At 42.0% G+C, this 21,788-nt stretch overlaps 2 protein-coding genes across 2 annotated transcripts; both read left to right on the forward strand.

The window, feature by feature from the left end:
• Positions 1 to 5: 5 nt before the first annotated feature.
• On the forward strand, positions 6 to 3,811 carry LOC118754138 (muscle M-line assembly protein unc-89-like; the record flags this gene model as incomplete). The annotated part of the gene is made up of 2 exons (XM_036488998.1): positions 6 to 1,656; positions 3,720 to 3,811. Coding segments are annotated over 2 exons (1,743 nt in total), but the record flags the coding sequence as incomplete, so codon positions are not given.
• A 2,345-nt stretch (positions 3,812 to 6,156) lies between these two features.
• On the forward strand, positions 6,157 to 17,828 carry LOC118754139 (muscle M-line assembly protein unc-89-like). The gene is made up of 9 exons (XM_036488999.1): positions 6,157 to 7,274; positions 7,308 to 7,909; positions 7,980 to 8,759; positions 9,228 to 10,013; positions 10,162 to 11,778; positions 14,027 to 14,737; positions 14,816 to 14,988; positions 17,241 to 17,328; positions 17,546 to 17,828. The coding sequence occupies exons 1-9, from the start codon at positions 6,157 to 6,159 to the stop codon at positions 17,686 to 17,688; spliced, it is 6,018 nt and encodes a 2,005-aa protein (XP_036344892.1). The 3' UTR covers positions 17,689 to 17,828.
• The last annotated feature ends 3,960 nt before the right edge of the window (positions 17,829 to 21,788 follow it).

Below are 21,788 nucleotides of genomic sequence, written 5' to 3' on the forward strand. Positions count from 1 at the left end.
TTGAAAAATCTGAAGATAAACTTGCTGAGAAGCCTGGTGAAGAAGCTAATAAGACGCTAGAGAAACCCAAAAAGGAAAAGAGAAAGAAGAGTGCTGAGGAAGTGAAAAAAGTCGAGGAAGAAAAGCCTGCAATTGTTGAAGCTGTTGAAAAGAAACCTGAGACCGTTGAAAAATCTGAAGAAAAACTTGCTGAAAAGCCTGTTGAAGAAGCTGATAAGACTCTAGAGGAGCACAAAAAGGAAAAGAGAAAGAAGAGTGCTGAGGAAGTGAAAAAGGTCGAGGAAGAGAAGCCTGCAAATCTCGAAGCTGTTGAAAAGAAACCTCAGACCGTTGAAAAACCTGAAGAACCACTTTCTGATGAATCTAGTAAGACTCTGGAGAAACCCAAAGAGGAAAAGAAAGAGAAGAGTGCTGAGGAAGTGAAAAAAATCGTGGAAGAAAAGCCTGCAATTGTTGAAGCTGTTGAAAAGAAACCTGAGAACGTTAAAAAATCTGAAGAAAAACTTCATGGAGAAGCTGATAAGACTCTAGAGGAACTCAAGGAAAAGAGAAAGAAGAGTGCCGAAGAAGTTAAGAAAGAGGAAGAAAAACGGCCTGAAGCGCAAGAGATTGTAGAAAAGAAAGCTGAAGCTATTGAAACGCTCGATAAGAAATCTGCTGAGAAGCCTATTAAAGAAGCCGAGAAGACTGTTGAGAATCGGAAAGAAGACAAAGGAATGAAAAATGAGGAGGAAGAAAAGAAAAGAGAGCCTATTAAAAAACCAGCTGAAAAGCCTGTCGAAGAAGTTGAGAAGCTAGAAGAGAAACCGAAGAAGGAAAAGAGAAAGAAGAGTGTCGAAGAAGAAAAGGCAGCTGATAAGAAAAAACCTGAAGCTGTAGAAAATAAGCCTGAGGCTGCTGCAAACCTTGATAAGAAACCTGAAGCTGAGAAGGTGGAAGAAAAGCCAAAGAAGAGAAAGAAGAGTGCAGAAAAAGACAAGGAGGTGATAGAAAAGCAAGTAGAGCCTACACCAAAGGTGACTGAGGAAATTAAAACGGAAGCAGATACAACCAAGAAAGAAAAGAGAAAGAAGAGCATTGCAGAAGACAAACAACCCATCGATATTACAAAAGAGGCTACTACGAAAAAGACTGAAGACGTGGTGATCACACAAAAGGACGTCACAGAAGTTGTTGAGCCAAAGTCAGCGCAACAAATTATCACAAAACCTGCCGAAGCAGCTTTAGATGAGGTTGATGCTGTGCCATTGGAGAAATCAAGGTCACGCGCAGAGAAGCCAAGCGAAGTAGAGTACAAAGATAAACGGGAAGCACGAAATGCCCGACGTGCGCCAAACGTTGAGTTGAAATTGACAAACCGGAACTCAGCGTTGGGCAGCGATATAAAACTCACCTGCAGTATATCTGGCGCAGAACTGAAGGTTGATTGGTATCGCGATCAGACATTGATTGCGAATGACGATAAATATCGAAAGACCTTCAACGATGGACTCTCCTGCTTGGAAATACGGACAGCCAATGCAGGCGATGCGGGTGTTTACAGATGCGTGGCGGCCAATCGCAATGGAGAAGTGGAGACGAGTTGCCTTGTGACTGTTTACGATGTACCAACAACTAAATTTGGCACAACGCCAATATTTACGCGTAACATCAGAGGTATGCAAATTGTTTTTCATTTTCGAAATTCTTTACTGGCTCTATTTTGTTTTATTTACTTTGACTTTTTTTTTCTTCTGAAATTAAATTTAAATTTATATTTACATACATACGTATGTATGTTTATATGCATACCTATTTAGGAGCTTTGCTTTCCGCTTTTTTCGAGCTTACTAAGTATTAAGTGAATTACCGTATTTTCTAAGTAAACAATTTCATCTGTTTTTTTCGAGTTAATGAAATTTAGTTTTTTTTTGCTTGTTTTAGTATTGAATATTTATATGATCGTATGTATGTATGTGTGTTTGTATGGGCGCGTACTGTGATATTATGCCTGAGAATGCTTTGACAAAATGCAAAATATTTTATTTGCTAGTTTAAGAACGTTTTTAAGTGGATATTTTTCTTATTGTCTGGTAAAAAGGCGAACGCATAAAAGGAAATGCATGAATTCGAATTTGTTGAATATGCTGAGATGTTACACTGGTTGGAGAATAAAGTCCGATTACTTCCTGAAATTCATATATTTATGTATTTTTCTTACAAACGTTTCAAAAATACAATAAAAAGAAAATAACTAATAACTACCAAAATATGAGTTAACGGTCCACTGTTTATTTTAATGCCTAATTCTTCTTCTTGATTGCTGCTGTAACCTTCCTCTTCCTCTGTTACCAGCATCGCCATCCGTGTTGAATACTCTCAGGGCTCGAGCGTTTCTCTCCATTCGAACGATATGACCTAGCCAGCCAAATCGCTGGATTTTAGTTCGTTGCACTATGTCTTATCGTTGAAAGCTCGCCATTCGCAAAGGCCCGTTAATATTCCGTAGAATATTTCTCTCGAAAACTCAAAGAGCCGCCTCATTAGATGTCCACGCCTCCGCGCTATAAACCTGCGCAGGCATGATGAGTGACTTATGGAGTGTAATTTTTATACGGCGAGGGAGAACTTTACTTCTAAATTGTCTACGCAGTCCTAATTAGGAGTTATTGCAAGAATAATTCTGCGCTGGATTTCGAGTGACATCGACATTGATGACAGAAGATACTTCGTTTTTTCCCTGTTAACCAACAGACCTACGCGCTCTGCTTCCATATCTAAATGCGATGAAGGCAGAACACATGAAACCCTTGTTTTTACCGATAAGGTCGGTGTCGCCGGCATACGCAAGCAATTCTACGCTCTTGTAATGAGTTGTGCCTGAGCGGTTCAGTTCTGCAGCGTTTAGATATTATTCAAACGACTAGGATAAGTCCCTCCCAATCTGATAGAGCTCGCGGGGACACGAAATTCAGACATCGCGGCATAAAGACCACTTCTTTTCGTGCTATCGAAAGTGGCTTTGAAAAAGACAAGTATATGTTGTGCGTCCATTCTATTTTCGTTAGTCTTGTCTAGCTTTTGGAGTATTGTGAATACCTGGTCTATGGTGGACTTGTCAGGTCTAAACCCACACTGATATAACTCAATCAATTCGTGACATTTCTTATTAGTTGTTCTTTCGAGCTTGATGTAATCTGATTTCTTTCTTGCATAAGTCAGCTTGATGGTAAGTGCTCACAGAGAGTAAGCATGGCGGCGGCAGTCAGTTGTTATTGCAGCTTTTCACGGGTGAATTTTCCTTATGTTTCTGGACGCTAGATATTACTAGTATTACTACGAAAAATGTACTGCGAGCTAGAGATCTGCTTTCAATGCCTTAAACTCCATACCACTTTTTCTCTAATACCAAGTACCTCAGAAAGTTCAGATTAGCTTCCGATTGTAGATAGTGTATGTGCTTAAACTTTGGCCACATTGAGCCAAACGTCTTCTACAAACGCCGTCATAACCCACAACAATATGCGATATTTTGTCGCTTTGGTCGAGTCGCAAAAATGAAAAGGACCGGAACCTAAGCTTAGGTAGATGACCTACTTGTGTGCAGTGTTTTGTAAGGATAGCTGCTAATACGCTCAGTTTCTATTTTCGTAGTCTGATTAGAATTCTTAGCCGGTCGCAGCCCTGTTGAGTTTCGCCATTCAATGTATTCTTCTCCTTCCTGAGATTTTCCTTAATAGTATATGAACCACCAGCTGTCCTTGTGGCCTGGTATCTGGATTTCACTGTACCTACTAAGGAAGTTAAGCTTCTCAATTCACACAACGACTGAGGATGATTTGATTTTATATGATAGCCCGGAGCGCCGCCTTGATATAACTTCAGATTAGGATCCTCTAATTTCGGGTGTTCCTACGTAACTTAGCTTTGCACACGGTGTTGACTCCGTCTGAAATATGCGCGGATATTTTCCCTTGGGAACACTCCCTTTCGGAAGATAACTGCACCTTGCAGCGTGGAGGGCTGGAAGTATCCGTCAAGGGAAGGAAATTTTCCTGGTATATTATTGTGTTTTCAGTGGCGGGGGATTGGGTGCAAGGACCCAATCATGAATTCGGATGAGACAGTTGGTTTGTTTCACACGGGCACGCGGGTGCCCAAAACAGCCTAGAAAGCGTTCCTCACGCTAGAAAAAAATGTGCATATTTGCTAATTTTATTTGCCATATTAGATAAATACGCATAAAGTCATTGTTTAGAGCTGATTTGTTAATTCCGAGCACAAAATGTGTTTTTTTTTACGTTCCTCACGCTCTGGAAACTTTTGGCACGTGTTGACACATTTTTGACACTTGTGAGAGGATAACTTATTTTTACGCTCTAGTTACCGAAACAGCCCGAAAAGCGTGTGGAGCAAAGCTAGTTTGAACGATTTTTCATGAGACAATTCGGGCGGAATTCCCGTCATCGCCTTTCAAATTTGGTATGGAAACAAATCGACTTCAGCTTTGCGTCATCTTCAGGGCCAATTTTTGTTCTGACACAAAATCGAAACCAGTTTATCTCCCAATTTGACAAAGTAGATATGAGGAAAATTTATTCCAAAATATATCGGTACTATAGTTTTTTCTTAATTAGATAACGAAGTTATGTACATTAGTGGAATTCGCGCTTCTGTGTATTCGTTGTATCTTGTGTAATTGTAATTGAATGAGCGTGTGATATGTTGTTGATAGTAGTACAATAAATACACTTGCAACAACAATCACACGCTCGTCCAGTTACACTTAAGTAAGATACAACGAATACACAGAAGCGCGAATTCCACTATTGATAAGGCATAAAGAGGAGAGATTTCAATAAATAGTTTTGAAATGTTTTAGATGTGCGCCGTTTAAGGAATGTTTAATGCTCGCACCTAGTATGTATTGCAATGAACTATTATCAGCGGATGTATTTAGCTGACTCGTAATATTCTGCATGTCTCAATACATGGAGAATAATTTTATTTATGTACATAAAAAAATTTTACTTACAACTTTTATATAATTTTATAATTTTTTTTTTACGAATCTCTAAAACGATCAACGATATACATACATACATTTGTGTACAGGTAAGTAGCACGATATTTCAAGTAATCTTCGTCTCGTGATTATATTTGTGATTAAAAATTTATTTAGACCAAATTTAAAGTATTAATTCATAGAAAAAAAAAATCAAAACAATCGCAGCATTCACATGATGAACCGAATGCGAAATAATCGGGAAGTGGCGTTTCCGTGTAGTATGATTCAATGCCGTTGCCGTCGCTTTGCTCTTCTTTTTTCTTTTCTTGTTTTTTTTTGTGCTTCAAGCAATCTCTCAAATCCGTTGATTTGAATTTCGAAATTAAGGTGTCAGTGCAAATCGGGCTGAAAAGAATAAGTTTTGCAAATCGTCATGACGAAAAAAAAAATATAAAAATAAAAGTAAAAAATTTAATTACCTACACGCCAACTGCTTGCAGAAAATAGCTTCGATAAAAATACCGCGCGCAGTTACTTAAAACACTTCCCTCGCAGCCACCTTTTCCGCTCGCTGCACCACACCCACGCAGCCTCATTGGCTTTTTCGTTGCCTGTTTACATAATTACAAATCGAGAAAAATAAACCCGAATAAATAACGCGTGAATCTATGACAATTAAGTAAATTTAGATTTTTATTGGCAATCGCTGCAAATCGTTCGGAAATTCTTCGCCATTCGATTGATCAATTAATTGATTGCTCGTGGCCAACATTTTGTATGTTGCTTGGTGCTGCACTTCGAAATCGAGCACTTCGCTTGTCGTTAAATCGAAAACAGACGTCGCGCCGTCTTTTAATCGTGTCGAAAAAACCATTTGAAATTTATTCGGCGCATTCAATTCAGTTATAGTTAAAATTTCTAATCGAACGGTTTCGAACGCTCTCTCCCAATCGAGCCGCTACATTGGAATTTTACCGAAAATATTATATATACACATATATAATAATATAGAATTTATAAACTCAGCTAATAAACGCCTCGAAAAGTTTAAAAATCGTTAATAAATCGAAATATTTTTGTTTTGTTATTTAATAAACGCAAGCACGCGCTATTTTGTTTAACCTCGTTCGTTTGATCCTTGATCGATAAAAAAAAAAGTTGTCGAAACGATGGGAGAGACGGAAGGTGAAGTCGGTGCAGCCGATACGCGACCATCTGAGGAGACCGAATCGACTCCTGTACAGGATACGTTAGCGGTCCCGGTGCAAAAACGTCGGAAAGTGAAATCGCCAACTCCTGGTACGCTGCGCGGTCGCAGCGCTACACCCATACGCGGCAGGAGTCAAACCCCGTTCTCGCTATACCTGAATCGTCGCAGCGCTACGCCTTCGACATGGCGCAGCATAACGCCTTTCTTGAAACGCGAGGAGCGCGAGAAAACTCCTTTCGAACTTGGCAGGGATATTAAAACTCAAATCACCTGCAATAAAGCCGTTTTTGATCGAGCATTGGTTATGGATATTACAGAGAGCGAGGAAGTTCAAAAGCCTGTGCGTTACATAACGACCGATTTGTCTGTCATTGATCGTGCTGCCGTAATGGATGTATCGAATGTTGAGGTTATCTACTTGATTGAGGAGTACGAGGATGTCGAAGAGGAGGAGGAAATCATAGAGGAGGTCAAGCCGAAGAAGAAAGCCAAGGGCAAGAAGGCGCGCACACCACGCAAGTCAGTAGAAAAGGATGCAAGATCCGGCTCTATTTCGGAAGCTGAAGCGGAGTCCGGTGATATTGAAAGCGCCGACCGAGAGGAGAGTATCGAGCCGGATGAATTCGATGAGCCTGTAAAGAAGGGCAAAAAGAAGGCTGCGCCTAAGAAAAAAGAAAAGAAGGAGAAATCGCCCAGTCCCAAGTTGACCTTGAAATTGGAAATGGGCGGCGGTCAAAAGGCCAGTAAGAAAATGTTTGAGGAAAAACAGGCCGCAGGACCTGCACCCAAGCCACCACCGAAGAAGAGTAAGCTTGTCTTGCAAATGGAGGAGCAGGCCAAGGCAGCGGCTAAAGCTGCCGAAGATGCAGCAGCTAAAGCAGCTTCTAAGCCCAAAGGCGAAACTTTTGCTGAGCGCCAGGAACGCTTGAAGAAGGAGAAAGAGGAGCAGGACCGCATTGAAGCAGAGTTGGCCGCGCAGCGGGCAGCCGAACAGGCTGAGGAGGACGAGGAGCCAGAAGATGAGGGCGGCGAAGAAGAGGACGAAGAGGGTGATGAATCACACGCTGGCACTGAGTCGTATGGCGGCGACTATGCCGATGAGGGTGGCAGCGAATATCGGGACGAAGATGCAGACCCAGAGGAGGGTGCTGACGCTGAGGCGGAGGAAGAGGATGTGGTACCTGAACTGCCTAAGAGCAAGAAGCGCCGTGGCAGCAATTCATCTGAAGAGTTCACCAGACCCAATCCCTACGATGAGGAACGATGGCAGCGAATCGCCGCGGAAGAGGGTGAGGAGTTTATGCAACAAATGCGCAAATACAGTTTGCGCATACACAAGAGCGAGAAGGAACGTGATGCCGAATGGCAGCGTATACGCGAGCAAGCACGTTTGCCACATTTCATTGTCTACTTAACGGATCGTACCGTTGAAGCTGGCCATAATGTGCGTATTTCTTGTGCTGTCGGCGGTCCCGAGTTGTCGGTGAAATGGTTCAAGGATGGTCGGCAATTGGAGCGTGATGCCACACATCGCATCATCAACAACAACAACATTTTGGCATTGGAGGTGGTAAATACGACGATTTTAGATTCCGGCGAGTACACCTGTGTAGTGGCGAATTCCAACGATACCGTTCAGTCGTCTTGTTATATAACAATCTATGAGATATTCAAGGATGAACCAGCACCTCCTTCATGCAAGCTCGTCAAAGGTAAGAGATCTTACAGGTATATTTATTGCCGTGTGGGGTATATTTTTTATGGGAAATTTTACCTTTACAGAGTACTACCATTTGCGTGACGATGAGCTCACAATAGAGTGCCACTTACACGGCGTGCCACGTCCAGTTGTCGTTTGGATGAAAGGTGGCCTCGAAATCAAGCCGAGTTACAAGTTTACCATGCTTGAGGAGGCACATGGCACCTACAAGTTGCTAATCTACAAACCGAATGATAGGGATAGCGGTAGTTATATCTGTAAGGCAGTGAACTCCAGCGGCGAAGTGCAAATTAGCCATCACGTCGAAGTGGCCAAAAATAGACATTTCCATGCGCGCGGCATCTTCCACGCTCGCGATCGTCTACAAAAGGACAAGGAGTTGTCGGCAAAGAAAGCCATGACGGAGGCGCTCAAATCAAAAGCCGCCTCAGACCTTAAGCGCACCTCACTAGCGGCTGAGGCAAGGGAGCGCGTACATCGCGCGTCACCCGAGCCATTGGTTTCGCCGAAGCAAAAACTCACATTCGCCACACAACTGCGCGATCGCATGGCACTGGAAGGAAGCACTGTGCGCTTCGTGTGCACTGTCATTGGACCGAGCCCCAGCTGTCGCTGGATGAAAGATGACAAGTGGGTGGTGGCTGGTCCCACTGTTAAGAATCTATCCGAGGAAGGCAAGGCCATACTTGAGGTGAGCAAGGTTACATCCGAAGCATCAGGCGTGTACAAGTGTGTGGCCAAGAACGAACATAGCGAAGTTGAAACGCAGTGCTACTTCAAGGTGTACAGTGCACAGGCTGATGGCGATGAACAGGAGCCAATGTTCGCACTACCACTCAGAGGTATGGCAGATGTGGGAGTGTTTGTTTATTCCGTCGGTGTTGTATGTATTTGTTGAGATGATTAGTGAATTCGTGTTATCCTTGTCACTCAAATTGTGTCGCATTTTATTGTCGTAAGATACCGGGAATCAGATACACACCTGTACACGGGGCATACGCGCGTATTGTGTTTGTGTGGTTGCTTAGTGTTTGTACATACATATTTGTTGGTGAAAATTCAGTAATCGATGCATTCAAACACTCACAACCGCTAATTCGCACAATCGAATCGTTTAAACGAAAGACCTAAATACCCCAATTGGGGTCGAGGTGTCCATTCCCAAAATAGACACGTTGCATTTCACATTCACAAATATCGCTTTTTGTGTCAATTTGTCGGAGTTTCTTTGTGTGCCAGCATTTTAATTGTCACCAGCGAAAGCTTTCGCGGCAAATCGCTTTGATGTTTGTCTCTGTTCAAATTCACAGATGTATACCACTCGTCGCAGAACGATTTAATTATCGACACGAAGGTGCGCGGCAACCCCCGCCCCAAGATTACATGGGTAAAGGACAATTTACCAGTTGTGCTCGATGATCGTCGCGTACAGATCGAGCATTTGGACGGTATCTGTGAGCTGATCATTAACAAGCCAACAACGAATGATAGCGGTGTGTACACTTGCATAGCTGAAAATAAATTGGGCAGCCAGAAGACCACACACACAGTTGTTGTAGAAGTTGTGCAATTGTCGCGTCGTTCGAGTTTATTGTCCAACGTAATGACCGAATCGGATAGCGAAGCTGGCGCTGGAGAAGCGGCTGGCCAAAAGGGTGAGAAGTCCGAAAAGCGCAGCCGTCTTCCAAAATCCAAGAAGAAGGATGACGACGAAGCTGAGTCAGGCACCTATGAGCGTCGCAGTCGCATTCCCGATCCCACACCAAAGCAGCAATTGTACTTCATTGCGAATCTATCGAATCGCTATGTAGCCGTGGGCTCTAAGGTTAAACTGCAGGCAGTTGTCGGCGGTCCAGATGCCACTTTCAAGTGGCAGAAAGATGAACAAAATATTACCTATGGACCACGCATACGCAATATGAGCCGCGAGGGTTTGGCCTGCTTGGAGTTCCTGAATCTTGCGCCCGAAGACTCTGGCGTCTACACTTTGACAGCGCAAAATGAATTCTGTAAAATAACCACCTCGGCCTTGATACACGTTTACTCGCCGAAGGTCAGCAGCGATGTGGAGCCGATGTTTACGCGCTCACTGAAAGGTAAGTAGCGACTTTATGCCTTTACTGTTAGATTGGCACGAGCCAGTGTGTGTTATTCCTTTTATTTTTCGCAAATGATTTCGTAATCTTGTGAGTTCAATCGAGTGAGTTACATAATAACTAATCTTATGTTATTGCTCTCAAATAGAAATCTATCATCTGAATACAAATGAATTAATCTTGGAGACGGGAGTACGTGGCCAGCCTGCGCCGCAGGTAACATGGTCTAAGGATAATTTCGAAATAAAAACTGGTGGACGTTTCCAAATTTTGCAACACCAGGATGGCACTTGCGAATTGATCATTGATAGACCCGATAAAAAGGACTCCGGCAAGTATGTGGTGCGCGCGGAGAATAGCGCTGGAAAGAGTGAAATTTTGCACACGGTGCTTTTTGAGGGTAGTGCTTCTCATATCGCTGAGAATATCCATGGTGTATTCCATGCTGATAAGAGCCTGTTGCGTCCCAAGGCAACAGAGGAAGAGAAGAAGCCAGCACCAACAGCGACAGCAGCCAAAGAAGGTGATACGACCGATGGTGAATCGGAAGAGAAGGACGCAAAAGGCAAAGGCAAGAGTAAGGTTAAGCGAGCAAAGAAAGAGGAGGAAGAAGTTACCTCATCGGCAACCGAGTATGCCTCGGATGCTGGTAGTCTTAAGAAACGTGAAAAGGTTATCGGCATACATTTCGCTACATCTGTGCGTGATCGTGTTGTAGCTGAGGGTTCTAAAGTGAAGATATCTTGCTTCTTAGAATCGAAGGAGCCACAAGTTAAATGGTTCAAGAACGACGAAGCCATTCAGAATGGCCCTAAAATTAGGGGACGCTACAGTGAAGGCTTATGCCTGCTGGAAATATTCAGCGCTACGGCTGAGGACAGTGGTGTGTACAAGTGCTGGGCGCGTGATGAAACTGGCGAGGCTTCCACCTTCTGCAAATTGGAAGTGTATGCCGATCCCGGCACTGGCGATGTACCGCCCACATTCACGCGCAACATCAAAGATACCTATCATGGCAAGATCAATGAGCTACAGCTGGACGTGCATGTGCGTGGTCTACCCACACCAACTGTGACTTGGGTTAAGGATGGCGTTAAAATTGAATCAAGCGAAAAGTATCAGCAAATCGATCACGACGATGGTCTATGCGAGCTATTCATAATCGATCCAGTACAGGGCGATAGTGGCAAATATGTGTGTCAGGCTGAAAATCGTGAAGGAAAAACTGAGATTACTCATATTGTGACCGTGGAACCCAGACGTCGACGTCCGGTGTCGCCACCGAAGGAGGCTAGACCACCAGTGAAGCCAGCAACAGAGGAGGAGCAGAAAGAGGGCGAGGAGGGTGAAGAGAAGAAAAAGAAGAGGAAGGCTAAGGACGATGAGGAGGGTGGCGGTGGTGGCAGACGTGAAGCGCCACCACCACCAGATCTAAAGAAATATCTATACCTGAGAAATTTCCTCTCAAATCGTACCGTGAAGGCGGGCAGCAACGTTAAATGGATGGTCAATATCGATGGACCTGAGCCAACTGCACGTTGGTTCCATGGCGATACGCCCATCGCTTTTGGACCAAAAAGCAAACTGTCCTGCCAGGATGGTATTGCATGGTTGAATTTGATAGGCGTAACCGAAGAAGATGCTGGCCAATATACACTGCGCATCAAAGGTTCGGAGAATGAGGTGGTTAGCACTTGCGAACTATTTGTCTACAGAACCGGTGTGGAGGAGTTGGTGGCGCCCGTTTTTACTGTGGGCATCAAAGGTAAAGCGTAATTGCATGTGTTTTTGATGTGAACTTGGAAATGTGTAACTTCTTGTTATTGAGGAATTGTGTCTATGCGTCCAATGGTGTTGTCGAAGAGTCGCAGGTATGTTAGCGTATAAAAGCAACTATAGGGGTAGCGATAAATTAAGCGCTTTGCCGCTGCTACTAACACCGCATTATGAGCCTAGGCAACTAACTGTAACATAAAATCGTTTCTTATTCAATTTGTGTTTGATTTCATCTTCTGTGTATCGCCTTGTTGTCCAAACTTTTCATACAGATTCTTATCAGAAAGATCAAAATGAAATTGTGCTCGAATGTAAGGTATCCGGCAATCCTAAGCCTAATATCTATTGGCAAAAAGACAATACGTTGCTGCCTCTGGACAGCGCGAAGTACAGATATGCGGATATAGGCGACGGTGTCACACAACTGCTCATCACAGAGCCAACCAAGACCGACACAGGGCTCTACACTTGCTATGCAGAGAACGAGAGCGGACAGATGAAGATAAGCAAATTTTTGGACATATCCGACTATGTGCAGAAATTAAAGCAGAAGCGGACCATAGAAAAGGTCATACAGGAGCCCGCACCAACTGATGCGACCGCTAGAATCGATGAACGCGAAACCAGCGCGCAGCTGAAGTCGAAGGCAAAGGAGGAGAAGCTCAAGTTGAGTGCTGAGACTGTAATGAAACCAATGTCCATAGCAGAGGGTAATAAGGCGCAGCTCATATTCTATGTTAGTGGCTACATTGAAGAGGTTTATTGGTTGCGCGGCGACGAGCGCGTTACCAAAGATACGCGTCATAAAATATACAATATTAATGGAGCAATCAGCTTGGAGATACACAACGCAAGAGCTGACGATACAGGCGTCTACAAGTGTGTGGTGCGAAATAATAAGAATGCGATTGAAAGCAGTTGCGAATTAACCGTCTACGAACAAGCAAGCGGCAAACTGCCTAGTAGTTTTGCGAGCGATATCAAAGGTAATGTAGTGTGGAGGAATGAGGTCTAAATTTGGGTAGACTGCCGACAGAAATTTCGTGGTTACCCTATATAGTTAGCAGTAATCTGAGTTGCATTTTCCATATAGGCGTAACACTTTTGAATATATCTTCCCTTAGAAACATATGATGCGCAACGGAACGAGATCACACTCACCTGTCAAGTGCATGGCCGTCCGAATGTCACATGGCTACGCGATGATCACAGCATTTCCAATAATCGTTACAAGTCTATAGAAGCGGTGGGTGGCATACGGAAATTAGTCATACGCAATCCTATACCTTCCGACTGTGGCACTTTCTCGTGCTTTGCTGAAACCAATGATGTCATACACGCTATCAGCAAGTCCATACGTACCAGCGAGCTGAAGCGCTTAATGTCCACGGCCACAGAGGTAACCACAAATGGCGAATACATATCACATAGGCGTCGTTCCTCGCAGACGCCCTACGAAGCGATTACTAGCAACGGTGATGTATCGGCCTACGGCAGCACTGAGGCTGTTATTAAACGCGCACGCGAACGTCGTCCTTTAGGCATGATTTCGCAGAGTAAACCATTATTTAGTACTCTGCTACACGATCGCACAGTCACTGAGGGCTCCAGCATACGACTGAGTTGTAATGTGGTTTGCGACGGTGATACGCGCATTGAGTGGCTGAAGAATCATCGTCCGCTGCTGAATGATGGTCGTTATTTGACTATGTTCCGCAATGGTATTGCTTCGTTGGATATTGGTGCAACGAGTGTGGATGATAGCGGCAATTACACTTGTCGTGCCATCAACGATTATGGTGAAACGTTTACGCACGCGCAATTACGTATCTACAAGCACTACGAGGACGCTGTACAGCCAACCGCGTTTGTACAATCAATCCGAGGTGGAGTATAGTTCAAATAAGATCTTTAAGTAGGTATTCCTAAGAGACACATATTACTGACCTGAGGGGTGGGGCAGACAGATTTTTAGTAATTTTTTTTTCAAAAGTTTTTGTGTTTCGTGATCGGTGATTAAGTGTGATTTTGTTGTAATTTTTGTGTTTGCTTGTCGGAGTAGATGGCAATCAAATCCTTTTTCTTCACAAATTTTGGGGAGAGGCTTTCTCTAATAAGTTTCCCTGATAAAAAACCGACCACACGTTTTACTCTCAGTTCATTTGATTGCCGCCTGCTCTGTACAAATCCACCTTAACTTGTTTATAACTTCTTGATAACCCTCTTCCATCCATCAGATACTTATACGATTAACGAGAATACACTGGTTCTGGATTGCCGTGTACGCGGTAAACCACGTCCCGATGTACAATGGTTGAAGGGCACCGAACCGCTCACCGAAGGCGATCGCTATAACATTATCACATCTGCAGATGGCCATACTAAATTGATTATTAACAATCCAACCGAGAAGGATTCCGGTCTCTATGCTTGCGTTGCCCGCAATGAAGCTGCCGAAAATAAGATCACTCACCAAGTCGACTTCGTTGGTCGTGAACGTTTCGCACTCGAGAAGACACACGGCTACTTCCATCGCGATCCCAATAAGCCACACTTTAGTGTACCGCTCAGCAACCAGACGGTTTGTGCCGGCGGTACAGTTGCCATTTCGGCTGAGTTCATGAAATCATCCACACCACTGGAGGTACATTGGCTACGAGATCGTAAAAATGTCTCTTCCCTGCCGGGCGTACAAACATTTATGGAAGGTGGCGTCTATACACTGGCCATATTAAATGCACAACCCGAAGTCGAGGGTACGTACACATGTCGTGCCTCGAATGCCTTCGGTCGCATTGAATCACATGTGAGTGTTGATGTGGCTGCCGGTGTACCGAAGGATGAACGTCCACCGTTGTTCCTGTCCAGACCAGATACCGAAATGAAGATTTTAGTTGGTGATCCATTCTCGATTTCGTTCCGTATTGCTGGCGACCCGAAACCAAAATGTGAGTGTTTTAGAAAAGGCCAGGTTATTCATGTGAATTTTGATTTGGTGTGTATTTGTGTTTGTTTTGTATTTTCAGTATCCTTCTTGAAGGGCACTAAGGACATAACCAAATCAGATAGAGTTAGTAAGGAGGTATCGGATGACTACACCAGATTTACAGTGCAAAGTTCACAAATCGCCGATTCGGGTACATACTTTGTCGTTGCGCGCAACAACTTCGGCACCGACAGAGTATTTGTGACTGTTGCGGTAAGTTGAAAGGAGACAGCGAGGAATTTTAACCATTCTAATGCATTTATTGGTAAACTAACAATATTCTAAGGAAGAGCAAGTCATTTGTTTGAGACTTTTGAGAGACCGCCTTTCGAAATTGCAAATGATACTTCCAGTGACTATAAGAACTCTTGGCTTTTAAAGTGATAATGTTTATGAGATAATATTACCGCTGTTAAACAGTTAGAGAAAATCAACAAGTCCCATAAACGATGGCGGTGAGCTAGGCAGGGCTGCTGTTTGGATAAGAAATACGGTGATTTTCAGGAATTGTGGGTGGATGCTGAAATGCCGGGCTCTTGGCCGATGAAAGGGGCTGATGCTGCTTTATTTGAAGCTTATCAGCAATCTCATTTCCTTCAATACCAATATATACCGCAAAGAACCAAACTCGATGGGTATGACTAAGAGCTTATTGAGGCACTTGATCATCAGTTTAGATGCTAGCTGATGAGACATGAGAGTTTTAACAGCTGCTTGGCCATAAGTCTACATTGGGATATTCCGATTCCGGGTGTTGAGCTTGATATTTAAGTCCGCGCTTCTTTCTGGAAATGTACATATGTTTTCCCATAGGTTCCGAGTATCTCAACCTCGGTCTAACCAAAGCTATCCCGGAACTCTCTGTGGTCAATGAGATATCAACGTACTAGGCTATCATGTTTGGTCTATCTGGGCACTGATTTCCTAGCCCTGATGTGTCAGGATATCGATCTTCCTACGTCTAAAAACTTCTTCTGCCCCGATGTTGGTATCAGTCATCATTAGTACAGCCTTTTTTTGGTAAACATACATTCGTTGTTCTAAGTCAAATAGGGTTTGGAGACAAATCTGATTCGGATGTATGCCTCTAACTAGATTAAACTCTACAGCCAAGTACCCGGCCTCTGAGATCTTTGCTTTCCAGTCCCAATCTCCTTTTCTTCTTCTCTTAGGCCTGTTTAGTAAAACTACTGTCCTATTTTTTCGAGTGAATTTTCTTTGTCAGAACTTAGGCTTGATTTCTCGGAAAATAAAGAAGCTGTCGAGTGCGCGATCAAAAAAGGGTCTGACGAATAAATCGAGTCCATATGAGATTCCTGTTCCAACAAGTCGAGGAGAAGACCAATAGCAGGTAGACTAATTTGCAGAATATCTGTTCACGAATGGGTTAACCAGCAGATGATTTGTCGCCACAAATTGTGTATAACTAGACACCGACTTGTGTGAATGCTCTAATAGACAAACACACACTTTGTGCTGTTAAACCAGCTGGCGGTTATCCGAAAAGCGGCGCTGCGAAACGGCATTAAGGATTCTGAATCACTAACTCGTTACCGAATAGACACTCTTAAGCTGACAGGCGATGAAAAAAAATAAAAAGCTCCGCAAATGCCTTGCTCTTCAACTATGTACTTTAGACCGTACCACCTTACAAGCAAACAAAAAAGTTCGCCGTACAACCCCAAGTCCAAAATATTTTTAGAAAATAAATTTCAAAATTTTTTTTGGCTCGAACTTAACGATCGCCTTTTTATATTTTTCGGTAATACCTCCATTCGGCAATAAACTTTTCTTAAATAGCTCTGGAATTATCAAAACATTTTCTTAGCAAAAGTTTAATGATTTTTGGAGATATTTAGTTTACAGACATTAGGGTGTTATGTTAGGATTACGACACATATTAGGGTAGTAGGAACTGTGATCTGGTGGGTAAGTAGTACAACGGGGTGTTTGAGATCAATGAACTTTGACAAAAAAAAATTCTTCGCGAGACTAAATGACGAAGATATAACGAAAAGGGGGCGAAATCTACGATCGCCCAAAAAATTTCGACTTTCGAAATCGCTTTTCAAAGCTACTTTAGATTCGGGGCTGTAGGGCGAACTTTTTTCCGGTACAATCTAATTTAAAAACTCGCAAGCACTTACTACCACTAATCGCTTTATTTTATTATAGGTTAAAGCTCCCAAAAGGAAAGAAAGTAGCACCCCCTCAAAATAATTATGATCATCCAGTAATACTTAAATGACGAGCTACGCCTCTTTAAAAATAGCAAATAAGCTCTGCTTAAATACTAAAGCTTCTTAACAATAGATAGCTTTTTATGTTTTGTTGTCCTAAATTTCGATTTCCTATTTCTTCATTTTGTTTTCTTTTGTTTGCCTACTATCCATTTGTGTTTGTGTAATTGTTTTTGATTTGTTTTTCTTGGTGTCCATGTGGCATACAACATCTCGATTCAATAGGTAATGCCACGAGCACGCTCCGAAACGCCGACCTCGCCACGCTGGGGACAGCGACTCGAAAGTTTCCCTGACGTTTCATATTTCAGAGGTGAGTGTTTATGGTTCAACGTGTATGTCAAATACATATGTTGTGTTTTCCAATGGTGGTTCTGTCGAGAGTGTTAGTTACTGGGTAAAAAGTTTAGTCTTTCGTGTTTACGTTGTCGTTTTTTGTTTTGTTTCGTCAACTGTCGATTTTTCGTTAGTTGTATTCAAAGCTTTAAGCTTCTCAAAGTTTTTCTCTATTTCCTATATTTATTTTGCAGATTTTTCAAAAGGGCTTTATGGATTTGAATTTGTTTTGATTTCGTTTACAGATTTGAACTTCTCAAAAAATTATGATTTCCAAAAAGTGTATTTAAATTTCTTTAGTATTCCAATTGAAAAATTGCATCTTTTACTTTTTTAAAAAATATTTTGTTACAATTGTATTTACAATAGTTTGTATACGGTTTCTGTTCAATTAATTTAGAAAATGGTTAAAATCATATCCATCTTATACATTTAGATACAAGAACTATATAAAAATAAATAAAAATGTTTCTCCGGGGAATCGCATGGTGTTTTATTGCGTAAACTTCTTAGGGCGTCACCACCACCAACAACGCCCTTATTGCATATAAGTTTGTATCCATTTGACCTTTGTGTATTTATCAACCCCTTTCTATTTCAACATGTCGCAGATCCTCCAGGTCCCATCTCCACGGAACCCTTGGTAGTCGACTCCGGTCCCACGCACATCTCACTCTCTTGGGGTAAGCCGCTGCGCGATAATTCTGCGCCTGTTATCGCCTACCGCGTAGATGCTTGGATCGTTGGCCATGAAGGTGGCGCTATGTGGAAGGAGCTGGGCCTAACTCCCATCAATTCGTTTGACGCCTTCAATTTGAAGCCGAATGTTGAATATCATTTCCGTGTTACGCCCAAGAATCGCTACGGCTGGGGTCCATCGGTGCAAACTAGTAGTCCACTGCAAGTAGGCGGCGCTGAATGCCTACCGGAATTCGTTAAGATTCTACCCGGTCAGTTGAAGGCCTTGCTGGGCACCCAGCTGATGCTGGAGTGTGCAGTACGTGGCGCGCCACGCCCCCAAATTGATTGGTATAAGGATGGCATGCATATCAGTCCATTAGCAGAACGAATGAGAATTCGACAAATCGGCTCGACCTGCACGCTAATAATTGCGCCAGTTTCAGAGTTGGATGCTGGTCGTTACACTTGCGAAGCCACGAACGCCAAGGGCAGGGTATCAACTTTCGCACGCGTACAAATTGTCTCCGATCTGCGTTTGTATGAAGCCGATACGAAACTAAAGGAAATTATTCATTCAGATAAAGTAGCCCCAGCTGGTGACACGCTGCCCATATTCACAATGCGTTTGCGTGATCGACGCGTGCAAATGACGTATCCAGTGCGTCTGACGTGCCAAGTTGTGGGCTATCCCACGCCTGAAGTATTTTGGTATAAGGATGATCAGCAAATCGTTGAGAGTCGGCGCTGTCTCATTACAGACGATGGGCAATTCCATACAATCGAATTGGCTAGTACTATTTTGGATGATAGTGGAGTTTATACTTGCACAGCTAAAAATGAACTGGGTTCGGTGTCGTGCCATTGCACATTGGTCGTGGATAAGGGCATACGCGCTTACATATCGCCGGAATTCTATATGCCGCTCGATCCTTTGTATATTTACCAAGAAGGACAGGAGATACGACTCACTGCTAAGGTGGAAGCTTATCCTGCGGTGGGTGTTTCGTGGCACCGCAATGGCGTACGTTTGCGTCCAAGCAGACGCATTTCCGGCACGCTAGATGCCAACGGCTTCGTAGAGTTGGTGATTGCCGATGCTACGTTACACGATGCGGGCATTTACGTGTGTGTCGCTTCAAATGCAGTTGGTAAAGTGGAGAGCAGTTGTCGTGTGGTAATCGAAGAACCCGACGAGGATCAGCAGCAGAAGGGACAGCGGGCTGGCAGTCACATACCGGCGATTGTGAAATGTGACCTACCGTAAGTTGTTTGTACTTAGGACAATCGCCACGGCTTTTTTTATTGTTTTTTTTTTATTCTTTCAGATATTCCAAAGAGCCCATGTTTGTTGTTAAGCCACGCTCCAGCGAGGCCTATGAAGGCGATACGGTCATCATATTCTGCGAAGTTGTTGGCGATCCAAAGCCGGAAGTAGTGTGGCTGCGTGATTTCCTCAATGTGAGTACATCTTTCAATTACTAAATAGTTATATAAGTAATAGAAACCACCAGATGTTCGGGGTCTTTTCAAACAGGTTTACAAGGCATTCCAAGTTTTGCCTAAAATCTCCTTTATTTCCCAACTCTCATAGACAACAATACTTATATATTTTTCAAAAAGTGCATTCTTGAGGAGTAAATAAAGACTTCTTTGGCTTGCGACGTTTTCGTGAATGATCTATTCAAAACCGAAGAGATAGGTTCAATGTTGAATTTTAAGTAGCACCGCTCTATCGCCGCGAACTTACGCGTCCGAAGTTCTATCGAGCTTTTATACTAATATTAAAGTAAGATTCATTGTGAGTTGTCTCAGCGGTCCCCACATGGTGGTTTAGACCTGAGAAGTCAGCCGCCACAATATTTTACTCGCCCAAGAAAATGTACTTTTGGCTTTTGGTCCTTAAATATAATGAGGGTCAGTGTTAAAATCCAACTGAAGATCAGGCAGCAAAAATTGAAATTTTGTAAAAAAAATTTTTAGGAAAATTTCGCAGATTAATAGCCCATTTAATATTAGTATAACAAAGTGCAAGTTTGCAGTGGCTCAAAATTCAGGTTGATTTTTGGCAATCTCCTTCCATACGATGTTGCACATTTTGACGTAGAATACGTCTTACCTTAAGGTATGGGGGCTATGTTCAAATGTTGTAGTTGTAATTTTTTAGAGCTTCACAAAAACGCTTATTGCACGAGAACTAATAAAGCGATTTCAAAGAAAAGTGTGGCGTTTCAAAGATAAAATTCCAAACCTGTCGACAGATTCATTTTTGTAAATAACCAATTCGGTTTCTGTCGTAAAAACAACGGTAAACATTGCCTTATTTTGGGGTCAATTTTGAGCCTTTAAAGTGCTCTAGCAACTTATTGTTGGCATATATAACTTTCATTTTCGGGATATAGGTTCTTTGGAGCAGTAGAAATATTATCGGGTACAAATTTTATATAAATTTAACAAATATTGAGCATTTTTTTCATTACCAAAATGCTCAAAAACCGCTCGAATGATTTTCTTTTTGTTTTCTTTAATCAAAAATTCAAGAGTTTTCCTTTCGTTTGGTATATGGGAAGTATTGGTTGATATCTTCTATATATGTTTATTTTATTCAAATATATGGGCATAAATGATTTTCCATACAAAATCACCTCGTCATCATTTTGCAAACACGTGCATATGTTGGAAGTGTGGGAAGGAGACAAAAAGTATGTATGCGTATGTAATGCGGCTTTTGATAAACAGAGGCGCGCTATTTATAACCTAATCGCAGCGTGTGTACATATGTAAATACATACATACGTACATATGTTGATTGCAGTTAATGTGGATCTGTTTCTATTTTTAGTAATCTATGTATGTCTATACATACATATGTACATACATATTATATATGTACATACATATATGAACACATGTATGCATAATACGCGAAGACTTTTCGAAGTGAAACAACATTTAGAAAAAGTCCAATCCAAGAATAAAAGTAAAGGTGAGGACGTACATAGATAAAGAAAAGGATAAAGGCCAAGGTAAAAATAAACACAAAAACAAAGTTGAGTAAAGATAAAGGCAAACATGAAGACCAAGGTAAATTTAAACACTTTACTTATATGTATAAGTGCAAAGGTGAAGGGGAATATGTATATGAAGAATATGATAAACATAAAAATAAAAACAAAGATAAATATAAAGAAAAAGATGCGGATGAGGATACCGATAAAAGTATAGATGAAGATAGAGGAAGAAAGATTAAAATAAAGGTAGTTGTAGAGAAAAGGATATAGATAAAGGCACAGAGACTCAATCTCGGAACTATTTCGGGATTTTAGGGATTCTCGGGACTTATCGATATAATCGATATTTTGTTGGTTTTTTTATCGATTTTGTTATCGAAATTTTTATCGATATTGTTATTGATTTTGCTATCGATATTTTTGGAACTTATCGATATAATGATCGATATTTTTATCGATTTTGTTATCTCTTTATTATCGATTTTGTTATCGCTTTTATTATCGATTTTGTTATCGATATTTTTATCGATTTTGTTATCGATATTTTTATTGGTTTTGTTATCGATATTTTTATCGATTTTGTTATCGATTTTGCTAACGATTTTGTTATCGATATTTTTATAGATTTTGTTATCGATATTTTCAGAACTTATCGATATAATGATCGATTTTGTTATTTATTTTGCTATCGATATTTTCACTTATCGATATAATGATCGATATTTTTATCGATTTTGTTATCGACACT

Source organism: Rhagoletis pomonella, unplaced genomic scaffold, assembly GCF_013731165.1.
Source record: "Rhagoletis pomonella isolate Grant_MI unplaced genomic scaffold, Rhpom_1.0 Rhpom_scaffold_03437, whole genome shotgun sequence".
NCBI classification, from domain to species: Eukaryota; Metazoa; Arthropoda; class Insecta; order Diptera; family Tephritidae; genus Rhagoletis; species Rhagoletis pomonella.

Excerpts from the sequence above, each read along its gene's own strand:
- LOC118754139 (XM_036488999.1), top strand. The coding sequence starts at position 6,157 with ATGGGAGAGACGGAAGGTGAAGTCGGTGCAGCCGATACGCGACCATCT. Across the intron at positions 14,738-14,815 it reads TGGCGACCCGAAACCAAAAT|TATCCTTCTTGAAGGGCACT; the intron begins GTGAGTGTTTTA and ends TTGTATTTTCAG. Across the intron at positions 14,989-17,240 it reads GAGTATTTGTGACTGTTGCG|GTAATGCCACGAGCACGCTC; the intron begins GTAAGTTGAAAG and ends TCGATTCAATAG.